This window comes from Gnatocerus cornutus, chromosome 3, assembly GCF_029298725.1.
Source record: "Gnatocerus cornutus isolate USDA-ARS CGAHR chromosome 3, icGnaCorn1.1, whole genome shotgun sequence".
Classification (NCBI taxonomy): Eukaryota; Metazoa; Arthropoda; class Insecta; order Coleoptera; family Tenebrionidae; genus Gnatocerus; species Gnatocerus cornutus.
This window is the reverse complement of record NC_142235.1, coordinates 20,909,597-20,935,417: the sequence shown is the minus strand read 5'-3', so window position 1 is coordinate 20,935,417 and position 25,821 is coordinate 20,909,597. Positions and strand designations below refer to the sequence as shown.

At 34.9% G+C, this 25,821-nt stretch overlaps 7 protein-coding genes across 10 annotated transcripts in view; 4 read left to right on the top strand and 3 right to left on the bottom strand.

Annotated features, from left to right (window-relative positions):
• Positions 1 to 1,715, bottom strand: part of Mhcl (Myosin heavy chain-like) — a 32,091-nt gene extending 30,376 nt beyond the window's left edge. Inside the window, exon 1 of the mRNA XM_088033012.1 lies at positions 1,440 to 1,715. The gene's annotated coding sequence lies outside the window, so the exon portion shown is untranslated. The remainder of the gene's footprint in view (positions 1 to 1,439) is intronic.
• Positions 1,716 to 3,033: 1,318 nt separating this feature from the next.
• fabp (fatty acid binding protein) lies at positions 3,034 to 6,301 on the bottom strand. Of its 4 annotated transcripts, none has more exons than XM_088031803.1 (4): positions 6,180 to 6,301; positions 6,010 to 6,120; positions 3,241 to 3,521; positions 3,034 to 3,189 (listed from the first exon to the last, which is right to left on the bottom strand). In XM_088031803.1, exons 2-4 carry the CDS (start codon positions 6,083 to 6,085, stop codon positions 3,136 to 3,138), a joined length of 411 nt encoding a protein of 136 aa, XP_087887929.1. In that variant the 5' UTR covers positions 6,086 to 6,120; positions 6,180 to 6,301; the 3' UTR covers positions 3,034 to 3,135. The 4 variants fall into 4 exon arrangements, with proteins under 4 accessions (XP_087887929.1, XP_087887928.1, XP_087887926.1 ...); XM_088031802.1 differs by having other exon boundaries at positions 6,010 to 6,108; XM_088031800.1 differs by having other exon boundaries at positions 6,010 to 6,301.
• Positions 6,302 to 10,889: 4,588 nt separating this feature from the next.
• On the top strand, positions 10,890 to 12,132 carry LOC148178063 (neo-calmodulin-like). The gene is made up of 3 exons (XM_088031799.1): positions 10,890 to 11,584; positions 11,633 to 11,689; positions 11,737 to 12,132. Exons 1-3 carry the CDS (start codon positions 11,011 to 11,013, stop codon positions 11,811 to 11,813), a joined length of 708 nt encoding a protein of 235 aa, XP_087887925.1. The 5' UTR covers positions 10,890 to 11,010; the 3' UTR covers positions 11,814 to 12,132.
• Positions 12,133 to 14,037: 1,905 nt separating this feature from the next.
• On the top strand, positions 14,038 to 14,801 carry LOC148178062 (uncharacterized). The gene is made up of 3 exons (XM_088032761.1): positions 14,038 to 14,272; positions 14,324 to 14,354; positions 14,489 to 14,801. The coding sequence occupies exons 1-3, from the start codon at positions 14,256 to 14,258 to the stop codon at positions 14,765 to 14,767; spliced, it is 327 nt and encodes a 108-aa protein (XP_087888887.1). The 5' UTR covers positions 14,038 to 14,255; the 3' UTR covers positions 14,768 to 14,801.
• Positions 14,802 to 19,650: 4,849 nt separating this feature from the next.
• LOC148178061 (uncharacterized) lies at positions 19,651 to 20,880 on the bottom strand. Its single transcript, XM_088033442.1, has 3 exons — positions 20,877 to 20,880; positions 20,000 to 20,835; positions 19,651 to 19,948 (listed from the first exon to the last, which is right to left on the bottom strand). Exons 1-3 carry the CDS (start codon positions 20,878 to 20,880, stop codon positions 19,679 to 19,681), a joined length of 1,110 nt encoding a protein of 369 aa, XP_087889568.1. The 3' UTR covers positions 19,651 to 19,678.
• An 8-nt stretch (positions 20,881 to 20,888) lies between these two features.
• On the top strand, positions 20,889 to 25,113 carry LOC148178060 (fatty acyl-CoA reductase wat-like). Its single transcript, XM_088033441.1, has 12 exons — positions 20,889 to 20,952; positions 20,994 to 21,080; positions 21,140 to 21,239; positions 21,435 to 21,465; positions 21,854 to 21,889; positions 22,061 to 22,456; positions 22,513 to 22,859; positions 23,430 to 23,539; positions 23,592 to 23,778; positions 24,050 to 24,277; positions 24,621 to 24,869; positions 24,924 to 25,113. Exons 1-12 carry the CDS (start codon positions 20,889 to 20,891, stop codon positions 24,997 to 24,999), a joined length of 1,911 nt encoding a protein of 636 aa, XP_087889567.1. The 3' UTR covers positions 25,000 to 25,113.
• Positions 25,114 to 25,256: 143 nt separating this feature from the next.
• On the top strand, positions 25,257 to 25,819 carry LOC148178059 (uncharacterized). The gene is made up of 3 exons (XM_088032077.1): positions 25,257 to 25,379; positions 25,441 to 25,468; positions 25,540 to 25,819. Exons 1-3 carry the CDS (start codon positions 25,363 to 25,365, stop codon positions 25,756 to 25,758), a joined length of 264 nt encoding a protein of 87 aa, XP_087888203.1. The 5' UTR covers positions 25,257 to 25,362; the 3' UTR covers positions 25,759 to 25,819.
• The last annotated feature ends 2 nt before the right edge of the window (positions 25,820 to 25,821 follow it).

Below are 25,821 nucleotides of genomic sequence, written 5' to 3'. Positions count from 1 at the left end.
GTGAAACATTTTAAAACGAAAAAGTTAAAACAATTTGGTTCGTCCTAAAATAAAATTTTCTAAAATCTCTTTTTTTTTTTGTTTTAAAATTTTGCACTTTGGCACAGGTAAAGAACACTTTAGAAATAGTAACTTCCCAAATTTCATTTCCATAACTTAAAAATTAACAAAAATACGAATTTTAATAACAAAAAGTTGAAAATATTTGATTCGTCGTAAAAGTTTCCAATGTGGACGTTTCAAATAAAACAATACCAAGATTTTTTTATTATTTTTTTTACAGACTCATAATCGTAGTAGTTGAACGATCCAAACAAATGAAGATTATGGTAATTACGCTGTAATGGTGAAACATTTGGATGCGGAATCCGAACGCCGTTGAAAAAAAACGCAAATTAATCACACCTCTGTTCATACAAATAATTTTATCGATGAAACACGATTTCTTGACGTAGGTAATTGAAAATGTTAATTGTTTACACGCGTTGATAAACTTAATTACTTTTTAGCCAAATTGGACATTTATCAGTTATCAGATAAGAAATTTTATCATATAAATATTTTAAAATGTGACAAAAAATATGATTATACGTATAAAATACGCAGTTAAGATTTTTTTCTACTGGAGATTTGTTATTTGGTTCCAAAATTGAGAGGTGATTCAGAACTCAGCATTCTTGATTTTTTAAACAAATATGTAGTACCATTTTTTGTTATTTGCCGTAATTAACATTAGAGCGATAATATTTGAAGTTACATCACATAAATTCTCTACAAAAACTCGTGTCTACAAGAAAAGCAATAAACGAATTCAATTAAGTCTCTAACAAGGGTCTTTTTCGCAACTCAATTCCAAAAACTAATAAAGCATACTGGTTCAATGCTTCCTAAAATTGTATTTTCAAAATGATCCAGAGTGCCATGAACCTGCCAAACTACATTGTTGTCAGTTGTCAAATGCGTTTTTTTCTGAAATTATTACAAATATAATACTTAATCATAGTCAGTGTTAATGTTATCTGATATAGATAATACTTTCTAGTGGGTCATAGTCGCAATGGCGATGTTTCCACCTCTCTCGTTTCGTTACAATAGATTGAACAAGTAGGAAGGAAGCACTGATTTCCACAGTTTTTCCCTCGACTGTCATAAACTGCAATTGTTTTCGTCTTTCATTAATCGCAGGATCGCAGGATCACCATCACTTTCTCTCGCAGAAAAAGAAAACCGAGCCGAGATTTATCGGCGCTCAAGGAACTCAAACCAGAAATCAGCTGGAGTCAAGGTCAAACGGTGCACTTTGAAGATTGCCCATAAAATATTTGCATTCTCCAAGAATGTCGCGATCAAGCAACCGGGGCGAGAATGAGGTTATGAACCCTCGGTGAAAATAATCGATAAAGCGAAGGGTTTTTCGCGATTTTCATTCGGATACACACCTTGGAGCCTATTTCTAGCGACGTCGAGTCGGTGCTTAGCCTAAGTTGGACACAACACCACACACACACGGACACATAATTCTGGCGAGGAAAGCGCGACTTTTCGCGAGATTTTTGACAGAAACGGGACGTAGCACGAACACAACAAACATTGAACGTCAACTATTTTCACTACTTGCTTGATTTACACTGGCTTTTAACTTGCACAAGCAAAGTCTGTTTTCTCTCTCTGGCACACCACGGCACCGTTATGAGCGCGGAGACAGACAAAATACAGTGTGAATGTACCGTTACGAGAGAAGTTAGCTCAGCGGTCGCGGGATGGCATCACTGATCAATTTGCAGTAAATACCAATTCCACTAGATTTGTGAAGTGACAGCAAATACTTGACTGCAATTGGTTGATTGTTTGACGCGGAATTTGAATTTTACATTGTCGACGAAAAATTATGCCGGCAACCCAACATACGACAACGGACGCATTTTTTTTTTTATTTCTTTTGCCCGTGAGCAATTGTTTGCCATGTCAGTGTACTGTAATTCAAGTCACGAGACTACTATAATAATTAGCACTTTTAAATGTGGTTCTGATTACGTAAAAGAGACAATAAATATTTGCTTTTTTAGTTTTGCGTTATTTGAGAACCACTCGAAAACAGAAGAAGGGATAACACCTTAAATGTGCAGACATTCCAATTCAATCTTCTGTTTTCTGTGGCTAGAAGTCGGGTTTTGACGAACGGTAAGTCGTTTTTAATCATTCTTATTGCTTGTTTACATACAATGAACGCAAAAACCGTTATTATGCTACGTTATGTCGATGCTATTATGTTTTCTTATCTACGATCGTTTAAAAAGTAGGTTTTTATGCTAAAACTGTTATCTAAAACAATTAAAAAATATATGCATTATAAATGTCTGTTAGTATGTAAGTAAAAGTGTAACGAAAATAACATCCATATTTCAACTAATGGAAATATGCCACATTAGACACTTCCGCGGCTGCAACCACGGTTACCATGGTTACTATGTGTCAAAATTTTCAAATTTAGGAGAGATAAGTTAGATACCTGTAGTGGATAAGTGCGAATTTTGATTAATAGATGGCTCTACATTCACAATGACAAATTTATTAATTGCTACTCAGAAAAGAACAAAAACAGATTTATTGCTGATGCTCGTACAATTCGGTGACAATTTGACACTTGTGTCAGTTCTTCTTTGACCTTCCACAGGAATGGCAAGAGTTTAAAAAATCAGAATTGTGTAACGCACCCTGCTGACGACCAATCACAGAGCCGCATTTTAAATTTGACGCCTATAATTTTTTTTTTCGGGATTCAAAATCAGATTTTAAAATGACTTTTCACTTCTCTTCTGCAGTGTTTTTTAAGTATGTAGCAATAAAAGCAGCAAACCCGCAATTAAAAGAGTCGTTTAAATTGAGTAATGACATCTGCCATGCAGATTTTTTTAATGATCCGTAAACACAAACATTACGAAACCCCTCATCAAATATCACAGAATAACAACCAACAAGCATCACTTATGATCCTACGAACAAACGCGATAACAGGATGTAAATAACACACAGTTTACTTCAATACAAGTTTTACTAACTTGGAAAAGTGAATACATCTTAGGAAAAAAAATCTAAAGTAATCAGTACAACAAAATTGTGTTTACGAACACAAACTTAGGCTTGAAGCTTGTAAATTCTAGTGGCTGTGATGTTATCGTAAGTCATCACCTGTAACAAAAACCAAATGAGGGAAAAACTCGGACGAAGAAGAAAACTCACCATTTTGACCTCGTCATCGGTGAAGGTTCTATCAATGACCGTTTCTTTCCCGCTGCTGGGGTCCTTCTGCACCTCATGGAATTTATTACCATCGACGGTAATCGTAGCCTTAACTTTCCGACCATCGGGGGTTTCTTGATCGAACTCTACTCCCGGTTTGAACTTGAGAACCACGTTTTTGAACGTCGATGATGATGTGAGGGTGTATTCTTCTCCATCCTTGGTCAATTCCACCACTGGGGAGACTGCATTGCCCATTTTGCGGGTAACCAGACCCACGCCTGCGAAAAAATGGTTTTTATTAGAGGAAAAAAAGCACTGGAGATAATCAATCACCGAGAGCTTTCATGTAGTTATCGAAATTATCACTCTTCTCGAGTTTGTATTTGTGACCGAACACACTATCAAACGACATTTTAACGGGACTTGACACAGCCAAAAGTTCGAATCAACTGAGCGATAGGTCGAAAACTGTCAGATTTTATACGAAAAACGACCGTAAAAAGTGATTTGGACTATGAGCTGTGCGATAACGAGTGAAGACGAGCTGTTAATTGCGGTCGTATTATGGCCAATTTGGTGGGTTTGCAGACGGGCGTTTCCGAACGACTTGGGTTTGAAGGTGAAGGTTTATCTCTGCATTATTCAATTTTGAAGTTTGATCGGACAAAGAGCACAATTTTTAGCCAACATTCTGAATAATTGTTAGTTCAAGGACGATGAATCGGTTTTATTTCGAAAGTACTCGCATTGTTAACTGCACAATAACATTTATTATTCATGATCATGACGATTATTAATTAGTATTATTCGAGATACGAGGGTAATTTGAAAAATTTCCGCCCGTGCTAAAACATTTATGGAACGATTGACTAAGCTCAACATCTGGATTGTAAAATTAATTATTTGTTATGAAATGCGTGTTCAAGTGGATGATAATGAGTTCAAATAGAGTTATTTACCGCCGTACAAACTTTTTTTTTTGGTTGGTCCCGGTACAATTTTATCTAATCGCAATATAAACATCATAACGGAATTTTTATTAATGTTAGAAATTAGGTGCATTTATCGCAGAAAACAACACGAGTCTCTGGTATTAAACAAATGCAATCATTTATTGATGATCAAGGTCAAACGGCAATAGTGGCAATTCCCCCTGTGCAAAAATCAGCTTCAAATTATGAAGTTATAAGTATAGTAATGTTTCAAAATAGCCGCAAAATGTTGACCGAATTTACAATTAGACTTTTATTTTGTAGTCTCAACTCAAAAAAAATTACATTCTGTATCTTATACATTTTCAAAGGGTGATTTTGGGGTCATTTTCAACACACAGTTTCAAGGCGAAAGCTGCGTTTAATATGATTGAATTAGATATCGATCGTAAGAGCAGCTTGAGATCTATCAACTGGCCAAATCTCAGATCGATCGGGCAAATAGTTTACGAGGGGGATCAAAAAACGAAAAATTAAAAATTTTTCATCGATTGAGTCACAGAATTTTTTTGCCCAGAAAATCTCTTATGGAATTTTCAACTTTTGAAACTGAATTCTATAGTAAAATGATGGTAAAAACCGTTTCTCAAAATCTTTCGTAGTTTCGGAGATATCGAGCTTTAAAAATTTTCCAATATCCGAAATTTTGATCGTCCATAACTCAGTTAATTGTTGACCGATCGTAACGAGTCGTACCTTTTTGAATTCTACGTAAAATTCTGCGCACCAATACTTTAGGATTGTTTAATAAATAAGCGAGATAGCGACCGAATTAGATTTAGAAACTTATATTTTTTTAACTTCTTTAAAACTTCAAATTCTTATAGGCTAAAGAGCGAGAAAAACGATGGTAAAAACCGCATCTTTTTATCTGTCATAGTTCCGGAGATATTTTGATTCAAAAATCGAGAAAAAAAAGGTTCTAAAACCATTTTGTGCCGCTCGCATTACACTATGTTTGAACTAGAACTGCCACGTGACTATTTCTGTCAACAGTGTCAATTGTCAAACGTCAATAACAATAAGGAACGAATTTAAACAACAAAAAGAAAAATTAAGCAGAAATTGAATCCTAGTTTAGTTAATTTTTGAAAAGTATTTTGAGGTTATGCAACCAACGTTCCAATTATTATCTTCGTAAAGTGGCACTTTTTTATTTGTACGGAAAATCAGAAGCGATTAGATGAAAATCGTTTTGAATTAACAGTCATCTTTAAACTTTAAAAGTGACATTGAAACCAGTGCAGTTCGTCAAATTTTTGTCATCAAATAGTATCGAATAATTTATAAAATCAATAACTTTTCTGGAGAACGAAATAAAAGTCCTGGAACGTTTCCGGGAGTGAAAATGCGCCAGCGCGGAGCCGCAGGAATAAAAAGCACTGTACTGTGTGTTGCCTATATCTGGACATTATTTGCAAAACAATTCTAGAGTACAAATTAAAAAAAAAACAACTTTAGTATATTAGTGATAAAACGATTGAAATTAACAGTACCGGTCTGATAACTCAGTGAACAAATCCCAAATAATACTAAATCAGTACGAACACTTACGATAATTAAATTCAAGGGAGAAAAATAGATTAGAGCGCTTATCAGCAAAAACGTGATTTACAAAGAGATTAGACCGTTTTTCACGACGCTAAAAACTAAATTCCTCACAACTTCACAGTGAATCACTCCAATTAGCTCTCAATTGAACCCGATTAAATCGTCACGCAACAAAAAAGCGCATAAAAACAGTTCGAATAAGAAAATGGTAAATTCCACTCACCCAGAGCTTTCATGAACTCGTCGAAATTCTCGCTCGTCGCCAATTTGTATTTCTTCCCCAGTTGCGCGTCAACCATTTTGGCACTATTTAATTGAAAGACTGTAAAAAGAACTAAAAATAAAAATAATCGCGACGCTCCCATACTGAAAGCCATTTCTTCTTCAACTTACACCCTTAACAAAAGCCGGCTTCAACTCGGATAGACAACCGCACGTCGCTCGAAGATGCGTGAAAATCGCGAGAGGCGATTCTAGCACCAGTGCTATATGTACACATAGGCGTACGTGTCGCATGATGTTCGAGGGGCATGCGCGATTAACATGGTCTTAAAGATTTTCGGAGAGGGACGTTCTGCACGGAAGAGTAACGAACTTTCGGGATTAAGGGAGGAAGAGGAAGTTGGTGGAGGATGGTTTTGGCGCTTCCGGTGCTAATTTACATAGCGAAAGAAGGGGAGGATTGGTGCCGAAGTCCCAAAGTGACAGTGTTATCTTTGGATTTTCGTTAAGAATGACTGATTTATTGGTACTTCCATAAATCGTCTTGTTTATCAACTGTAAAATTAAAGATATCAATAAAGGAGCAATATTTTTATTAGAGGGATGTTTAGAAGTTTGAGAAATTTCAACAAGTTAAACTAGCTACGCTAACAGTTTACTATTGTTGTTATTTGTTATAGTTCTATAAATATTTAATGTTTGCGCGTTAACCATGAAGGAAGTTTGAAGGTCAATATCTTCTGTCACGCATAAAAAAAAATTTCTTAATAATGAAATTAATAAATAACTGTTATTTGTTGTAGTATGTGAATTTCAAGCTCGGATTTAAAGTCTGAGCGAAATTCTGCGTGAATTGGGCTATAATAATCCAATTTTACTCCAAAAAATAACCGAGATATCGACCTCAGAACTTTGCCATAGTTTTAGTCATGAATTTTTGCGAAAAATTGCAAATTTCAACTGTAGAAAAATCAAAGAACTATTTCTTATGTAAAAAATCGCAAGAAAAACGATGGCGCAAACCGCATCTCAATATCTAAAATAGTTTCCGAGATATCGAGCACAAATTGTTTTGAACCTTCAAAAATTTGGCCCTCTGGCGACAACCCAAAATTTCAAACGGCCATAACTCGGTTATTTGTTGACAAATATTAAAAAATTATCATGTTTTTGAATTCAGCGTAAAATTCTGCGTAAAATGAGACCCACGTTTGTCGAGTTTGCTTAATGAATAAACGAGGCAATGACCAAAAACGGTGTTAAAGACGTCATTTTAGGATGATTTTCAATCAATGTTTTCAAAATGAAAACGACGTTTAATAGCATTGAATTATACATCGGCCGAAAGAGGAGCTCGAAATCTATCTACTGGCCAAATTTGAGATCTATAGGACAAATAGTTTACGAGTTATGGCCAAAAATTAAAAAAATGAAAAATTTTCATTGTTTGAGTCGCAATTTTTTTCGCGAAAAGTCGACTATCGTATCGATAAATCGACTGATTTATAATAACTCAAGTTTACTCCAAAAAATAAGCGAGATTTCGATTTCAGAACTTTGCCATAGTTCTAGTCATGAATTTGCCGAATAAGCTTATCGAAATCAAATCTAAAACGCACATAATATGAATCACATCTCATATTTTTCCTCTTTTTGTCTCTTCTATTACTTTCACACTCTCTACATATCGTTCACATGACTATTGATCTCCCAATCCTTCCCACAGCCAATTTTTCGCCCCATTAATTGTACCCATATGCGGGTGACTTTAAAGCGAAATTTCTCATGCATCCATCAAAGCCCAACCGTCTCTTAATTGAATAATACGACATCGAATTACCCTCAATTAACGTTGAATGAATACAAATTCGACGTAAATTGCCTCATTGTTGCTCCATCAGACTCAAAAGAACCACACCTTGTTGCCAACCCCCCAATAAAATTAATTAACCCAGCAGGTGATAAAAACTAAACTCCCCAAAAACAACGTTTTATTGTATTTTAGACGACAAGTTGATTGACGTTGGTTTTCCGCCGAAATGCGCAACGAATCGAGCGCACCAGACCACCGCCCCCAACTGGATCGCAGCATCCCTTACCATAAAAGCGACAAAAGGTGAAACCACTAAATTTCGGTCGTACAAAAAACAATGAAAAATGTGATCCAACCCCTTTAAAGTGAATAAAACTGAAGACACAACGATATAAAAGAAGAAAAATTTGTCACAATACTTTTATTGCAATTTTTTTGAATGGGCCCACCTCGTTGGTAACAACCCTTTAAGCAACAAATGAGGGACGTTGAATCTAGTTAGCGATGAAATTATTTGTCAGTGTGTGACGTTCAGACGTGGACTATCAAAGTGTGCTTTGTTATTTTTGACCGGAGTCATTTGTGAGTAGTTTTTTGGTTTCAAGGTCATTTTATTTTGAAACAATTAGAAACAAGACCAGGAAATGATTCTAGACACGCCCCTTCAATTAAAAATGGGATAATGACGTTACGCTATGTTTTTTGACCGCCAGATATGTTTTTCATTCGCTTTTTGTAGTCCAGCAATTATTTCAACCAATTAGTTTTGTATTCTATAATCCAAGCAAGATAATTGTTTAGTTTGAAGTACTTTCGTTATTTTTGAGTTGTTAATGATAAGTTATTTATTATTGTTATTATAGTGACCGTATGGTTACAGTTTAATCAGTGATAATTATTATCTCGATTACGTGTAAAAATCATAATTGTCATAAAAAGTATTAATTTGATATTTTACCTTGTCACCCACTTATTTTAGTTCATCGGGTTAAAGTACTGTCTATAAATAAGTTGTCAAGTCGCGTTATTTACACTTTCTGAGATGATGACGTCACTTAATTTCTTTCGTGGAAAAAATAGCTTTCATTTTTTTGTTACAGTTTCCTTCAAAGCAGTCGTCATAAACTGAAAAAAGTGGCGAAGTTTGAAGGCAAAATATTTTCAGCAGTGAATAATTTCTTTTCTTCATCCCCTTTGGTTAACCAGTTGAAAGATCTAATGGTAAGAACATCGGCACATAAGTATGGGATTTCTGCTTGCAAAACACACAAAATTCAGTTTCTATTTTTTTTTTTATTTTGTCAAAAAATCGCAAGTTTTTAATGACATTTGATTATTATTTTTAATACCCACATACAGGGTTTCTATAAATGAATATATTTCGTCGAGTGGGCTCTGAAAAACGAGCTACGATTTGCCGCTTATCTCAAATGGTGCACAATGTTACAGCACGTATTAAATTTTGAGGTTAAGAATTTGTATTGTAATTTTCACGAATTTGAAGTCAGTAAAGTGTTGGGAGAATCAATTATTTTTAAGACTAACCAAAAATGTCCAATACTTATGTTAAAATTCATAATTCCGACAATTTCAGTACTATAATAATCAAATTTGGGGAAACCACTAATTTTAAATCGTTGATTCACTCCACCAAATCTCAAGAGGATAAAGTAAAAAACACAGATTTTGGAAGTTTTTCCTTTTTAAGACCAATCAAAAATCTCCCACATTTTTACAAAAATTCGTAATTCCAACAATTTTAGTACTATAGCAACCAAATTTGGAGAGATTACTAATTTTGAGTCGTTTATTGACTCCACCAAATCTCAAAACCTTAAAGTAAAAAACACAGATTTTGGAATTTTTTTATTTTTAAGACCAACCAAAAATCTCCCACATTTTTATAAAAATTCGTAATTCCGACAATTTTAGTACTATAGCAACCAAATTTGGAGAGATTACTAATTTTGAGTCGTTTATTGACTCCACCAAATCTCAAGATCATAAAGTAAAAAACACAGATTTTGGAATTTTTTTATTTTTAAGACCAATCAAAAATCTCCCACATTTTTATAAAAATTCGTAATTCCGACAATTTTAGTACTATAGCAACCAAATTTGGAGAGATTACTAATTTTGAGTTGTTTATTAACTCCACTAAATCTCAAAAGTTTAAAGTAGAAGACACAGATTTTAGAAATTTTCATTTTTAAGACCAACCAAAAGTCTCCTACAATTTTACAAAAATTTGTAATTTCGACAATTTTAGTACTATAGCAACTAAATTTGGAGAGATTACTAATTTTGGGCCGTTTATTAACTGCACCAAATCTCAAAAACATAAAGTAAAAAGCACAGATTTTAGAATTTTTTAATTTTTTAGACCGACCAAAAATCTCCAACATTTTTACAAAAATTCGTAATTCCGACAATGTTAGTACGTAATTTTGACGCGCAGCAATTTTCATGTCAAAATTGACAAATGTCAAATTCTGGGGGAAAATAATGCCACCAAAGTCACTAAATCTACGCAATAAAAAGTGTACCATACGCGCGAAATTTAAAATAACAAAATAACCCCAGTTACTGACAACCCTGTCAACCCATTTCTAAATTTAATAGGAATTTAGTGTTTTTAGTGTATTTTGTAGCATAATTTGCTACCAACTTATATGTCAACTGTCGAAATCTCCCAATCTCTCACCGGATAAACTATAACCCCACTTTTTAAATTTATTTCTGTATGGATAGTACCAAAGATAAAGACGGACCATAAAATTAGTTCCAAAAGGCCCACTTGCAGTAAAAAGGTTTGTTTAGGCATAAAGCGACGTTCCACAGTAACAGATCTTTATTGCGCAGTCACACCTTTCGAAATTTCGAGCGGGAAATTTGAAATTTTACAATTTTTTTTCTAATGCGCAACTCTAAAAATAGCTCTTATATTAAGAATTCCAAGGCACTCTATTATGAGTAAAAAAAAACAATATTTGCTCTGCATAAACTTTTCCATTAAGATAACACCTATCACAGCTTTTGAAAACAAAACACGCCAAAACAATATCCGCTGAGTAACAGTCTTGGTACAGGTTTTTACCCAACCACACGTTGCATAATCGGAGGTCCCGTCTGGGAACCCCAGCATCCTATTTAACACCCACGACTTCTATCCATCCACTCATTCCAACAATGAAAGTCCGCTACTTCCTCACGTCTTTGTGTCTGCGAAGTCGCAGCTACGATATCGATAACACTGTGGGCACTTTCCAGACCCGACAAACCCCTCAAGAAAACGACACCGCCATCGTCAACAACGATGAAGACCGAGACTCGAAAATGAAGGAAAACAAGCCCACGATGAAGGTGTCCACGCGACATTCCGAAGTGTCGAAGAGTCAGATGAAGGAGTTTCGGGAGGCGTTTCGGCTCTTTGACAAGGACGGAGATGGGAGCATCACCAAGGAGGAGTTGGGGAGAGTGATGCGGTCGTTGGGGCAGTTCGCGAGGACTGAAGAGTTGCAACAGATGTTACAAGAAGTCGATGTCGATGGTGATGGAAATGTTAGTTTTGAAGAGTTTGTGGATATTGCCTGGTCGGCTGGGGCTGGAGGTGATCCAGATCACGTGTTGTCCAGAGAAGAAGAAGAAAAGGAGTTGAGGGATGCGTTCAGAGTGTTCGATAAGCACAATAGAGGGTACATCACCGCGTCGGATTTAAGGGCGGTTCTTCAGTGTCTTGGCGAAGATTTATCCGAGGAAGAAAGTAAGATTAATTTAATTACCATGACACTAATTACTTAATTAATTTTAGTTGAAGACATGATCAAAGAAGTGGACGTCGATGGTGACGGCCGCATTGATTTTTACGGTAATTTAACTTCTGACAATTACTTATAATGAATCATGAACTTTCAGAATTTGTGAACGCACTTGGGGAACCCGGCACTGAAGACAGTTACGACGACGAAGACGATGAAATCATGGGGTATTAAATTAACGTGTACTTAATCATATCGACTTTTTACATCTGAATGTCACGTTTTTTCATTCTTGATGTTCCAATAGAGTTTTAATAATATATCATCTATATAAAGGGGTCCATAGATGTCGAAACTTATTGACGGGTATGGTAACCATATTAATATACGAGATTAACAAATACAAGGTGATAAGATAGAATTTATACTTTTTTTATTTATTGTTTTATGTATTAAACTGTAACTTTAATACTATGTATCTGGTTATAATTCGATGAAATCAGAGAGTATTTTATGAAAGTGCAATAAATAAAGGAGAATAATTATTATGAAATGCTTTATTATTTGAAATTTTGGAGTTTCAACCCTTACAGGGAAAATTATAATATCTATAAAATTTTTCGTAATTATTTTATAGCGGCTTTCTTCACAGTTATCAGTTCCGCTATAAATTTTTATAGTGTGATTTAGTATTATTTACACTCCATAAACCTCGTAATCGTAATTGCGAATTTTCTAGGTTTACTTTAGATTATCTTTAGGTTTTATTTAGATTCCTTCCTTCATCCCCTCTATCAAATTTTTGACTTCTGGAAAATCTAACAACGAATACTTAAATAAAAAATCGCGAGAAAAACGATGACAAAAACCGTTTCTTTCTATCTGTCGTAGTTTCCGAGATATTGAGCAAAAATGTTTTCGAACTTTCAAAATTTTGACCCTCTGACGACAACCCGAAATTTCAAACGCCTCTAATTCAGTTATTTGTTGACGGACGAGAAAAATAAAGATATCTTTGGATTCAACGCAAAATTCTGCGTAAAATGAGCCCATATAGCTCAAGTTTCCTTAACAAATAAACGAGGTATCGACCGAATTACATTTTCAGAGGGTGATTTTAGGGTCATTTTTAAGACACTGTTTCGGGGCAAAAACTGCGTTTAATATTATTGAATTATACATCGATCGAAAAAATAGCTCGAGATCTATCAACTGGCCAAATCTCAGATCGATCGGGAAAATAATTCACGAGGGGCGATCAAAACACAAAAAATTGAAAATTTTTCATCCGTTGAGTCGCAAAATTTTTGTCTAAAATTTTCGAATTTTTGACTTTTTTGGTAATTACCGCTGTGTGATCCTACAAAGACGAAACTTTTGGGAAGCAACACATTTTTGGGAATTCAATTTAGTCGCCGAAACAACGGCGGCGGCGGCGGCGTGGCGCCAGAACTATTGATATTGTTTGCTCAAATTTATCTCATTTGGACGCAAAATCTGTCCCGTGATGGGGATTTTATTAAGGTAAATCTCGATAACTTTTTCTTTCTTAATCTAACACGTATTATTTTGAAGTGTGGCCTCTGCTAGTCCTGATGAAAGTGCGGTAAGTGACGATATACATTTGTAGGTCACTAAAACAACGTGCAGTTTGTCAACAAAAATGCAAGAAACAACAAGACCAACACCTGTGATTTAAATTCTCTTTTAGTTACCACTGTCTCCACTGCCACAAGATGTTACTAATAAACAGGAAGAACAGAAACGCAAAAAAAGAGACAAAGTAATTACAGAACAACCAACTTCGACGGCTGAAGACAGTGAGGACTTGACAGAGGAGGTGGTTTGGTGTTGTATTGCCGCCCGGGATCACCACCATCACAACCATCAGGAGCATCAGGATGAGAATTGCTGTAGATGTTGTGATTGTGGAGATTGTGACTGGGATTGTGGACTATGTGACTGTGTTTGTGGAGTTTATGACTGCGTTTGTGGGGTTTATGACTGTGTTTGTGGAGTTTGTGACTGTGCTTGTGGAGTTTGTAACTGTGATTGTGGAGTTTGTGACTGTGATTGTAGAGTTTGTGACTGCGACTGCTGCTGTGATTGGTGTTAAATAAAATAAATAAAAAAATTTACTACCGAATTTTCGACTTTTGGAGGGAAATTCTAAAGTAAAATGAGCCGAGAAAAAGCTCGGTAAAAACCGTTTTAAAAAATCTTTCATAGTTTTAGAAATATCGACCTTTGAAAATTTTCCAACTCATTCAATATCTGAAATTTTGATCAGTTATTTATGCGTCGATCTTAATGAATTTTACTTTTTTGGATTCTGCGTGAAATTCTGAGCACCAATACTTTAATATTGCTTCATAAACAAGCGAGATTTCTTCGACAAAATCAAATTTTCGATTTTTTTACGACCACACGGTACTTTCCGCTGTTTAATCCAAATTTGTTTATTTTGAGTAAATAAAGAACAAATACGAAACTTTTGGGAAGCAACACATTATTTCAAACAAACTAATGACGTCACTGAAACACGCAGAACTGAATTTGCTGATGGGAATTTAATTTTGTCGGCGAAGCCGTAGCAGCGGCGTGGCGCCAGAACTATCGATATTGTTTGCTCAAATTTATCTCATCTGTACGCAATTCTCATTCCTACAAATTGTCATGGGGATTTTAATAAGGTAAACCTCGCCAACTTTTTCTTTCTTAATCTAACACGTATTATTTTGAAGTGTGGTCTCTGATAGTCCCGATGAAAGTGCGGTAAGTGATGATATACAATCACAACACTTTTTTAGGTCACTGACTTTTACAAGGTCACTAAAACAACTTGCCGTTTGTCAATAAAAATGTGAGAAACAACAGGACCAACACCTCTAATTTGAATTCTCTTTTAGTTACCACTGTCTCCACAACCACAAGGTGTTACAAATGAAACGGAAGAACAGAAGCGCAAAAAGAGGGACAAAGTAATTACAGAACAACCAACCTCGACAGCTGAAGACATTGAGGACTTGACAGAGGGAGTGGTTTGGTGTTGTATTGCCGCCCGGGATCACCACCATCACAACCATCAGGATCATCTGGAGCATCAGGATCAGGATTGCTGTGGATGTTGTGATTGTGACGATTGTGACTGTGATTGTGGAGATTGTGACTGCAGCTGTGATGATTGATGTTAAATACAATAAGTAAAGATCTGACAGAAAACAGATTTTTATTTTATAGAATAACAAAAAATTTAATTCCTCCAGTTTGCCTAAGTGTATTACTGGTTGCATAAAATATTGGCAAGTTCTTGGGTATTCCTTGTAAAATCTTTTATGTAAATTTAAAAAAAAAATATTTTCTAGGCCAAGCAAAAATTGTCGACATTTTTAGCTAAAATTCGTAATTTTGCTAATTTTAGTGCTACAGCTATGAAATTTGGGGAAATTGCTCTTTTCGAACAGTTTATTAACTCTACCAAATTGCAACATTGTATTGCAAAAGACTCCAATTTTAGAAATTTTTATTTCCTAGACCAAGCAAAAATTGCCGACATTTTTAGCTAAAATTAGTAATTTTGGTAACTTTAGTGCTACAGCTATGAAATTTGGGGAAATTGCTCTTTTCGAACAGTTTATTAACTCTACCAAATTGCAACATTGTATTGCAAAAGACTCAAATTTTAGAAATTTTATTTCCTAGACGAAGCAAAAATTGCCGACATTTTTAGCTAAAATTCGTAATTTTGCTAATTTTAGTGCCTCGGCTATGAAATTTGGGGAAATTGCTCTTTTCGAACAGTTCATTAACTCTACCAAATTGCAACATTGTATTGCAAAAGACTCAAATTTTAGAAATTTTATTTCCTAGACCAAGCAAAAATTGCCGACATTTTTAGCTAAAATTCGTAATTTTAGTAATTTTAGTGCTACAGCTATGAAATTTGGGGAAATTGCTCTTTTCGAACAGTTTATTAACTCTACCAAATTGCAACATTGTATTGCAAAAGACTCAAATTTTAGAAATTTTATTTCCTAGACGAAGCAAAAATTGCCGACATTTTTAGCTAAAATTCGTAATTTTGCTAATTTTAGTGCTACGGCTATGAAATTTGGGGAAATTGCTCTTTTCGAACAGTTCATTAACTCTACCAAATTGCAACATTGTATTGCAAAAGACTCAAATTTTAGAAATTTTATTTCCTAGACCAAGCAAAAATTGCCGACATTTTTAGCTAAAATTCGTAATTTTAGTAATTTTAGTGCTACAGCTATGAAATTTGGGGAAATTGCTCTTTTCGAACAGTTCATTAACTCTACCAAATTGCAACATTGTATTGCAAAAGACTCAAATTTTAGAAATTTTATTTCCTAGACCAAGCAAAAATTGCCGACATTTTTAGCTAAAATTCGTAATTTTAGTAATTTTAGTGCTACAGCTATGAAATTTGGGGAAATTGCTCTTTTCGAACAGTTTATTAACTCTACCAAATTGCAACATTGTATTGCAAAAGACTCAAATTTTAGAAATTTTATTTCCTAGACGAAGCAAAAATTGCCGACATTTTTAGCTAAAATTCGTAATTTTGCTAATTTTAGTGCTACGGCTATGAAATTTGGGGAAATTGCTCTTTTCGAACAGTTCATTAACTCTACCAAATTGCAACATTGTATTGCAAAAGACTCAAATTTTAGAAATTTTATTTCCTAGACCAAGCAAAAATTGCCGACATTTTTAGCTAAAATTCGTAATTTTAGTAATTTTAGTGCTACAGCTATGAAATTTGGGGAAATTGCTCTTTTCGAACAGTTCATTAACTCTACCAAATTGCAACATTGTATTGCAAAAGACTCAAATTTTAGAAATTTTATTTCCTAGACCAAGCAAAAATTGCCGACATTTTTAGCTAAAATTCGTAATTTTAGTAATTTTAGTGCTACAGCTATGAAATTTGGGGAAATTGCTCTTTTCGAACAGTTTATTAACTCTACCAAATTGCAACATTGTATTGCAAAAGACTCAAATTTTAGAAATTTTATTTCCTAGACGAAGCAAAAATTGCCGACATTTTTAGCTAAAATTCGTAATTTTGCTAATTTTAGTGCTACGGCTATGAAATTTGGGGAAATTGCTCTTTTCGAACAGTTCATTAACTCTACCAAATTGCAACATTGTATTGCAAAAGACTCAAATTTTAGAAATTTTATTTCCTAGACCAAGCAAAAATTGCCGACATTTTTAGCTAAAATTCGTAATTTTAGTAATTTTAGTGCTACAGCTATGAAATTTGGGGAAATTGCTCTTTTCGAACAGTTCATTAACTCTACCAAATTGCAACATTGTATTGCAAAAGACTCAAATTTTAGAAATTTTATTTCCTAGACCAAGCAAAAATTGCCGACATTTTTAGCTAAAATTCGTAATTTTAGTAATTTTAGTGCTACAGCTATGAAATTTGGGGAAATTGCTCTTTTCGAACAGTTTATTAACTCTACCAAATTGCAACATTGTATTGCAAAAGACTCAAATTTTAGAAATTTTATTTCCTAGACGAAGCAAAAATTGCCGACATTTTTAGCTAAAATTCGTAATTTTGCTAATTTTAGTGCTACGGCTATGAAATTTGGGGAAATTGCTCTTTTCGAACAGTTCATTAACTCTACCAAATTGCAACATTGTATTGCAAAAGACTCAAATTTTAGAAATTTTATTTCCTAGACCAAGCAAAAATTGCCGACATTTTTAGCTAAAATTCGTAATTTTAGTAATTTTAGTGCTACAGCTATGAAATTTGGGGAAATTGCTCTTTTCGAACAGTTTATTAACTCTACCAAATTGCAACATTGTATTGCAAAAGACTCAAATTTTAGAAATTTTATTTCCTAGACGAAGCAAAAATTGCCGACATTTTTAGCTAAAATTCGTAATTTTGCTAATTTTAGTGCTACGGCTATGAAATTTGGGGAAATTGCTCTTTTCGAACAGTTCATTAACTCTACCAAATTGCAACATTGTATTGCAAAAGACTCAAATTTTAGAAATTTTATTTCCTAGACCAAGCAAAAATTGCCGACATTTTTAGCTAAAATTCGTAATTTTAGTAATTTTAGTGCTACAGCTATGAAATTTGGGGAAATTGCTCTTTTCGAACAGTTTATTAACTCTACCAAATTGCAACATTGTATTGCAAAAGACTCAAATTTTAGAAATTTTATTTCCTAGACGAAGCAAAAATTGCCGACATTTTTAGCTAAAATTCGTAATTTTGCTAATTTTAGTGCTACGGCTATGAAATTTGGGGAAATTGCTCTTTTCGAACAGTTCATTAACTCTACCAAATTGCAACATTGTATTGCAAAAGACTCAAATTTTAGAAATTTTATTTCCTAGACCAAGCAAAAATTGCCGACATTTTTAGCTAAAATTCGTAATTTTAGTAATTTTAGTGCTACAGCTATGAAATTTGGGGAAATTGCTCTTTTCGAACAGTTCATTAACTCTACCAAATTGCAACATTGTATTGCAAAAGACTCAAATTTTAGAAATTTTATTTCCTAGACCAAGCAAAAATTGCCGACATTTTTAGCTAAAATTCGTAATTTTAGTAATTTTAGTGCTACAGCTATGAAATTTGGGGAAATTGCTCTTTTCGAACAGTTTATTAACTCTACCAAATTGCAACATTGTATTGCAAAAGACTCAAATTTTAGAAATTTTATTTCCTAGACGAAGCAAAAATTGCCGACATTTTTAGCTAAAATTCGTAATTTTGCTAATTTTAGTGCTACGGCTATGAAATTTGGGGAAATTGCTCTTTTCGAACAGTTCATTAACTCTACCAAATTGCAACATTGTATTGCAAAAGACTCAAATTTTAGAAATTTTATTTCCTAGACCAAGCAAAAATTGCCGACATTTTTAGCTAAAATTCGTAATTTTAGTAATTTTAGTGCTACAGCTATGAAATTTGGGGAAATTGCTCTTTTCGAACAGTTTATTAACTCTACCAAATTGCAACATTGTATTGCAAAAGACTCAAATTTTAGAAATTTTATTTCCTAGACCAAGCAAAAATTGCCGACATTTTTAGCTAAAATTCGTAATTTTGCTAATTTTAGTGCTACAGCTATGAAATTTAGGGAAATTGCTTTTTTCGAACAGTTTATTAACTCTACCAAATTGCAACATTGTATTGCAAAAGGCTCCAATTTTAGAAATTTTTATTTCCTAGACCAAGCAAAAATTGACGACATGTTTAGCTAAAATTCGTAATTTTGGTAATTTTAGTGCTACAACTATGAAATTTAAGGAAATTTTTTGGACAGTTTGTTGACTCCACCAAATTTCAAAATTGTTAAGCAGAAGACTAAAATTTTAGTAATTTTTATTTTTCAAATCAACCAAAACTTGTTTCCATCTTTAGCTAAAATTCATAATTTTGGTAATTTTAGTGCTACAGCTATGAAATTTAAGGAAGTTAGTCTTTTTGAATAGTTTATTAACTCCACCAAATTTCAAAGGTGTAGAGCATAAGACTCAAATTTTAGAAATTTTATTTTTCAAGACAAGCAAAACTTGTCGGTTTCTTTAGCTAAAATTCATAATTTTGATAATTTTAGTGCTATAGCTATGAAATTTAGGGAAGTTACTCTTTTTAGATAGTTTATTAACTCCACCAAATTTCAAAATTGTAGAGCAAAAGACTCAAATTTAAAAAAAATTTATTTTTCAAAACAAGCAAAAATTGACATCTTTGGCAAAAATTCATAATTTTGGTAATTTTAGTGCTACAACTATGAAATTCGGGGAAGTTACTCTTTTTGAATAGTTTGTAGACTCCACCAAATTTCAAAATTCTAGAGCAGAAGACTCAAATATTAAAAATTTTCGTTTTCAAGTTTCTGTCGCGAAAATCCGGTGAGTTCTGGCTTTTGTAATTTCTCACAAACTCAAAAGTGAGCAATTTCGGAAAAATACGCCAAATTGCAACAAGAATTTTAATTTGATTTCTGTTCTTTTAGACGAACCCAACAGAATCAAACAGAAAATTCAAATAAAACCGAGAAAGCAATGATACATATTTATAAAGTAGCGACGAATTATTTATTATTAAATTGCAGCAAAATAACCAAAGTACTGCTAACAGTGGCCAAAATCTGAATAACCGTGTACTTCCCAACGACAAAAAAATCCGCAGCTGTGAATTCCGGAACGCTCCGGACAACCAAATTGGTAAATTCGTACAACTCCTGCTTCTGAGTCTGATGGACTTGTTGCCACGCCCATCTCAACTTGTAACTGAGGACCACAGTCTTCTGACTTTCTTGGGTCACACTGTTGCACATAAAAAGCAAGAGAGTCGTCATAAACTGGAATTAAAAATCGCAACAGTTTTAAGAAGCGCATGAAACCTTTCGTACCAAAGTAAAAGAAACCGTGCAGATTTGCAGCGACAACGCCTCAGAATTCTGCTCGTTGGTGACCATGGCAAAGACGTAGATCAACAGTTGCATGATGGTGTGTTGGATGACCAACAGTATGACCCATCCGAACAAATCGTTGAAGGCGTCGACTGTCTCCCGCAGGTAACACACCACGTAACTGATGAACTTGGCCACGTCGTCGGAGAACCGCTTCCTGGTGGTGTACAAAGAAAGAGTTTGGTTGAGTCCCCGGTACCGCACCAACATCATGTGGAGGACGTGGCAGAGGAACAGAAGAGAAAAGAAGTCGATGTACTCCTCAACACGTATTACCACGCGTAGTAAGACTGTCCAGCCTTCGATTCGGTACCAGACGATGATGCCGTACAGCACCACCAAGAGGAAGAGGAGATGCGCCGCCACGAAGGCGGTGTAGTCATGAAGCTTCCTTTTATAATCGTCTCTTTGTTTCACCAGAGTCATTTTACCGCTTATTTTGAGTTTTTCCAGGAACTTTCTCCATTGTTCGTGTTTGCAAAAATTGAAGATGATCAAGACGTGGAAATCGAGGGCGACAAGAATGAAATCGTTGACGAACAAAAAGAATTTTTTCAAGAAGAAAGCGCTCTGGTAGAAATGTTTGCTTTGGATGGACACCGCTACTCCGATGATTAGAACTGCAAAGACGACAGCACTGTACGCTTTCCTTCTGTTTGTCATTGGAAATGTTGGGATAATTGGCATAATTAGGCCGACTTTGAAAAAGGGTTTTAAAAATTTACACGACATTTCGGTCAGTGGTGTTGTTAGAACTGTTTCATGTCGGATGGCCACTTGCATGATTGTTTAATGGGGGTAATATTTTAAAAGATACGCATCGGTTTAAATGACTATTAAAACGTCCGATTACTATAATTTTGTAGAAAAAATAAATGGTGTTTGTTTAATGTGTAATAAACCAATGGAAATTTTAATTGCGGGTGATTTTTAGGCCTAGTTTTAGAGCAAACTGCTAATGAGACTAGTCAAACGCGTACGACTTTTACAGGGAAAATGTTAAACGAAGCAACGAAGCAGAGCCGGATTTAAACAAGAACGGAATCCAACTTTACACTTTTTGGTCATGAGATTTTACAGAAAACAGAGATGATCTCAAATTTATCCAGAACAAACTTGAAAAAACCTCTAGACAAATTTCAGAGCATCAAAAAAAATTCAAAGAGAATTTGTGCCTAATGTAGAGAAAATGAAAATGAGAATCTACAGAATTTAAACAGAATCTGAAGCAACTAAAGTCAGGAATAGGCAGTTACTGTGGATTAGTGGATTAACTACCAAATTGCAAAATTTTAGAGCGAAAAACTCAAATTTTAGAAATTGAAGACCAAGCAAAAATTTCCGACATTCTCTAAAAAAATTATAATTTTGATAGTTTTGGAGCTACAGCTACAATTTTTAGGGAAGTTATTATTTTTAAGTTGTGTATTAACTGTACCAAATTTCAAAATTGTAGAGCAAAAGACTCCAATTTTAGAAATTTTTATTTTTTAGAACAAGCAAAAATTGACAACATTTTGGGCTAAAATTTGTAACTTTGCTAATTTTAGTGTTACACCTACAAAATTTGGAGAGAAATTTTTTTTCAATTGTTTATTAACTCCACCAAATTTCAAAAAGACTCCAATTTTCGAAATTTTTATTTTTCAAGTACAAGCAAAAATTGACAACATTTTTAGCTAAAATTCGTAATTTTAGAGCTACATCTACGAAATTTGGGGACGTAACTATTTTTGAGTCGGGTATTAACTGTACCAAATTTCAAAATTGTAGAGCAGAAGACTCAAATTTTAGAAATTTTCATTTTTAAGTTTCTGTCTCGAAAGTCAAGTGAGTTCTGGCTTTTTGCAAATTAGTGAGAAATTTCGGAGAAATACGACAAATTGACACAACAATTTTGATTTTATTTCTGTTCTTTTAGAGAAAATCTGAAGAATCTATAAACATTTGGACAAAACGTAATGGGAATTTAGAAAAACCCTAACAGGAATTAATTGCTAGAAGATCTATAGAAACCCGCATGAATCAAACAGAAAATTCAAGCAAAACCGAGAAAGCAATAATACTACTACCCATTTTTACCGGGCCCAATGCTTTCCAATCCGCCTCTGCAAAAACGACCTACCTATAATAATCGTTACAACGTTTGTTAACAACAAGAACAGTCATTGCATCTCCAGTCTTCTTCAACTCAAGATGAACCAACCCGACCGAATCGCCCAACTCTTCGAAGATAACACAGTGCTGATAACCGGCGTCACCGGTCTCATCGGTAAAGTGCTCTTGTGGAAGATTCTGAGGGTGTGTAGTTCTATTAGAAAAGTGTACGTTTTCATCAGAAACCAGGAAGATAAAGAAGCACACGTCCGTTTGAACGAAATCTTCATCAACACTCCTGTTAGTTAGTATAACTTGAACTAAAATAATGGCTATTGATGGTAAAAAATTTGTAGGGGTTTGAAGAGGCTTCCATCAAGGTTGAGGTTGTTTGCGGAGATCTCTTAGAAACCCTGAAGTTAGAAGACTTCGAGAAGATCCGTGAAGACGTTTCCATAATTTATCATTGCGCTGAGCTTAAAATGGGCGGACTAAAAGACACCGTTTTGACCAACGTCCGAGGAACCAAACAAATGTTGGATTTGGCGCGAAGCTGCAGGAACTTAAAGGCTTTTATTCACGTCTCCACGACCTTTTGCCACTTCGAAGAAGTTTTGGACGATGCAATTTCACTCCACCCGCAGAAAGTGATCGAAATCTGCGAATTTCTTCCGTGGAATGTCGTGGAAAAAATTAAAAAAGAGTAAGTGCTTCACATTGATTTTTATCTAGTTATCTAGCAATTTTCAAAACGATTTAAACATGCCGCTCTATGAACATAGTGGTTAGAACGATTGTTGCATAACCTCAAAAATGGTTAGATCAGTTGGTTTAGGTTGCAAATGTCCACCCAAAGTCTCAAATTTCAAAATTTTTATCGTGTAATTCGTTCTTGTTGCAAATGTTGTGAATTAAGTTTTGGGGAACAAAAGACGATCGTATAAGTTCTATCAATGTAATGAAAATGGAAATGAAATTGTTTCTTACCGTTTTTCACAGCAGTCGCATCTGAGGAAAATTTCACTTTACTCGGAACATGTTTAAGGACGCGCACCACTAAATTTCACGTCAAAATTGTCAAATGTCAAATTCTGGGGGACGAAAATGCCAACCTTGCCCTCTTAAAATTTCCAAAGTTAATCCATCATCAAGATTCCAACCTTAAACAAAGAAATGACGATTTTGACGTTTGACAAGTGACACTAAATGACAGAAGCCAACTAGATGAAAATAATTTTGAAACACGCTGTACTGTAAAATAAACCAATTTCAGCATCCTAGGGCCGTTCCCGCACTGCTACCACTTCGCCAAAGCCCTCAGCGAGAATCTGGTGGCCCAAGAAATGAACAATCTCCCTGTCGTCATTGTTAGACCTTCAGTTGGTACGACTTCCTTTCGCTCCTAGTAAAGAACACTCACTAAATGTTTTTACAGTCGTACCAACTTTAAAAGAACCGGTTCCGGGATATTCAAGGACAAGTCCTTCAGGATTTCTCGTTGGTGTCGGAACGGGACTCGTTAGAACATTGTGTTGCAACCAAGACACGCGTTTAAATTGCATCCCGGCCGACATTTTAGCCAATTTTCTTTTGTACAGCACGTACGACTTTATCACGAACAAGTAAGTTTGATGCGCCAACTTCCCCTTATTTTCTTGTAATTTCTTCTAAATTCCCCTGATTTCCTTGTTTTTTTGTCCAACTTCCCCTTATTTCCTTGTTATTTCGTAAAACTTCTCCTGAATTCCTTGTGATTTCGTCCAACTTCCCCTATTTCCTTGTGGTTTCGTGCCACTTCCCCTTATTTTATTTTTTTTTAACTTTTAATTACGACGTTATCACGAACAAGTAAGATTGTTCCCTCATCTATTTGATGGTACTTTGTTTGATCAGAGAAAGAAGAGTCTACAACGCGGTGTCTGGTCAAGAATACACAATGAGGCAAGTCGTGGATGTTGGACAAACAGTTTTGGAGACTTTTCCGTTCAGCAATTTATATTGGTACCCCCGATTATCTCTAACAGAGTCAAAAATCAAACATTACGCTGTTTTTATTTGTTTCCAACTTATGCCGGCTCTTCTTTTGGACGCTCTGCTAATATTGTGCCGGATAAAACCACAGTAAGACTTTTTCTACGTGTTTATTTAATTACGAGGTATTTTTATACAAGGTGTTTATAAATGTTTCTAGCATCAAGGGGGGTTCTGGAATTCTGTCATGCACTATTTTGCCGCTGTTATTATTAAGACCAAAGATTTCGGAGCTAAAAGTTCACTAGACACAAATTTAAATGCTACTAATTCGGTTATTTATTGACGGATGTAAAAAATTCAAGCAGTTTTGGATTCTGCATCAAATGAGTACAAATAATTTAAATTTGTTCCTCAAATAAGCGGGATATTAAATTTATTTGACATTTCGTAGCCACCCTTGATGCTAAAAACATTAATAAAAACCTTGTAGTTTCATGCCAGTCCAGAGCAACGCTTGGAACGTCTACGCGTTGTGCCAGTTTTACACCAAAGAAAATTGGTGTTACGACCGCTTGCAAAGTCTCGAAGGAACCAAACAACTAAACGAAGTTGAGAAAGACATTTATAAACTTGAAGGAATTGAGGATTTGAGAGAATATTTGGCGAACTGCGTGCGGGGGGCGCAAAACTACACTTTGGGTGAAAATAGTGGAACAAATGCGCATCTACACATGAAATTGTAAGAAATTTAACGTAGTTTTTGTTTATTTTCCAATTTGATTGTTTTTTCCAGGATGTGGTGCGTCGATAAAATCTGCGTGGTTTTAATCGTCGCTGGAATTTTTTATTATTTGAGTGCTTTTCTGTAGAATTATTTAAGATTTGTCATGGCGTATAAAAATAGCAACAATGGTCTTGTAGTAAAACTTTCATTTTTATTGATGATGTTATTGCGGTAATAAACAGAGGCGGAACATCACAAACGCCCCAGTTTAAACGTAGTAAATCTCTAGAATTTAAACTAAATCTTAAGGAAGAAGTCAACAGAACCGGGAAATAATAGTTTTTCACGCGCCCCGGGCCTCAGTCGCCCTAAATCCGCCTCTGGGTATCTGCATGAATTAAATCTTCGTGCCGCCACTGTCTGCGATTACTTCCGAACAATACCGAAATTTATTCTCGTAAAAACATTGAAAAATCTGACCACGGTGCGGTGGGTCGTAAATCCAATCATGGGCCTTTGTGTCAGGTAAGTGTTACGTCATTGGTTGTTGACTTGTTATCACCAACCAATCGCAATATTGTTTCAGCACCGTCATTACCGCAGAGAGGGCACAGGTAATATAATAATAATAATAATAATAATAACAATTGTGTTTATCTAAATATGAATGACTCATTGTTTGAAGAGTGTCCCGCTGAGAAACGAAGCCAGCGTTCAAGAGATTGTGCAGCAACAGCCTAAAAGAACGAAGAATTTCGACGCTGATGATAATCCTCTTCCAACAGCGGGATGCTGCGCGTGTTGTTTAGACCCGTCTTGCTGCAATTTGTGTTGTTGTGACTGCGGAGACTGTGCGGACTGTGCTTGTTGTTTGTGGTGTCTGAACTGCGACTGTTGCGTATAATTAATCTTCTCAATTTGTACCAATTTGTATCAGTTTCAAATAAAAAAATTTAAATTTTAAACA

Bases quoted from the DNA above. Each gene is read 5' to 3' on its own strand.
- LOC148178062 (XM_088032761.1), top strand. The intron at 14,355-14,488 runs GTAAGTGATGAT...ATTCTCTTTTAG, and splicing joins ATAGTCCCGATGAAAGTGCG to TTACCACTGTCTCCACAACC.
- fabp (XM_088031800.1), bottom strand. From the start codon at position 6,163: ATGGCTTTCAGTATGGGAGCGTCGCGATTATTTTTATTTTTAGTTCTT. The intron at 3,522-6,009 runs GTGAGTGGAATT...ATTTTTTCGCAG, and splicing joins CGAGTTCATGAAAGCTCTGG to GCGTGGGTCTGGTTACCCGC. The intron at 3,190-3,240 runs GTGAGTTTTCTT...TTTTTGTTACAG, and splicing joins CCGATGACGAGGTCAAAATG to GTGATGACTTACGATAACAT.
- LOC148178063 (XM_088031799.1), top strand. From the start codon at position 11,011: ATGAAAGTCCGCTACTTCCTCACGTCTTTGTGTCTGCGAAGTCGCAGC. The intron at 11,585-11,632 runs GTAAGATTAATT...AATTAATTTTAG, and splicing joins AGATTTATCCGAGGAAGAAA to TTGAAGACATGATCAAAGAA. The intron at 11,690-11,736 runs GTAATTTAACTT...ATGAACTTTCAG, and splicing joins CGGCCGCATTGATTTTTACG to AATTTGTGAACGCACTTGGG.
- LOC148178061 (XM_088033442.1), bottom strand. The intron at 19,949-19,999 runs GTACGAAAGGTT...TTTTAATTCCAG, and splicing joins GCACGGTTTCTTTTACTTTG to TTTATGACGACTCTCTTGCT.
- LOC148178059 (XM_088032077.1), top strand. The intron at 25,469-25,539 runs GTAATATAATAA...CATTGTTTGAAG, and splicing joins TTACCGCAGAGAGGGCACAG to AGTGTCCCGCTGAGAAACGA.
- LOC148178060 (XM_088033441.1), top strand. From the start codon at position 20,889: ATGACTATTAAAACGTCCGATTACTATAATTTTGTAGAAAAAATAAAT. The intron at 20,953-20,993 runs GTAATAAACCAA...GGTGATTTTTAG, and splicing joins AAATGGTGTTTGTTTAATGT to GCCTAGTTTTAGAGCAAACT. The intron at 21,081-21,139 runs GCCGGATTTAAA...GAGATTTTACAG, and splicing joins AAACGAAGCAACGAAGCAGA to AAAACAGAGATGATCTCAAA.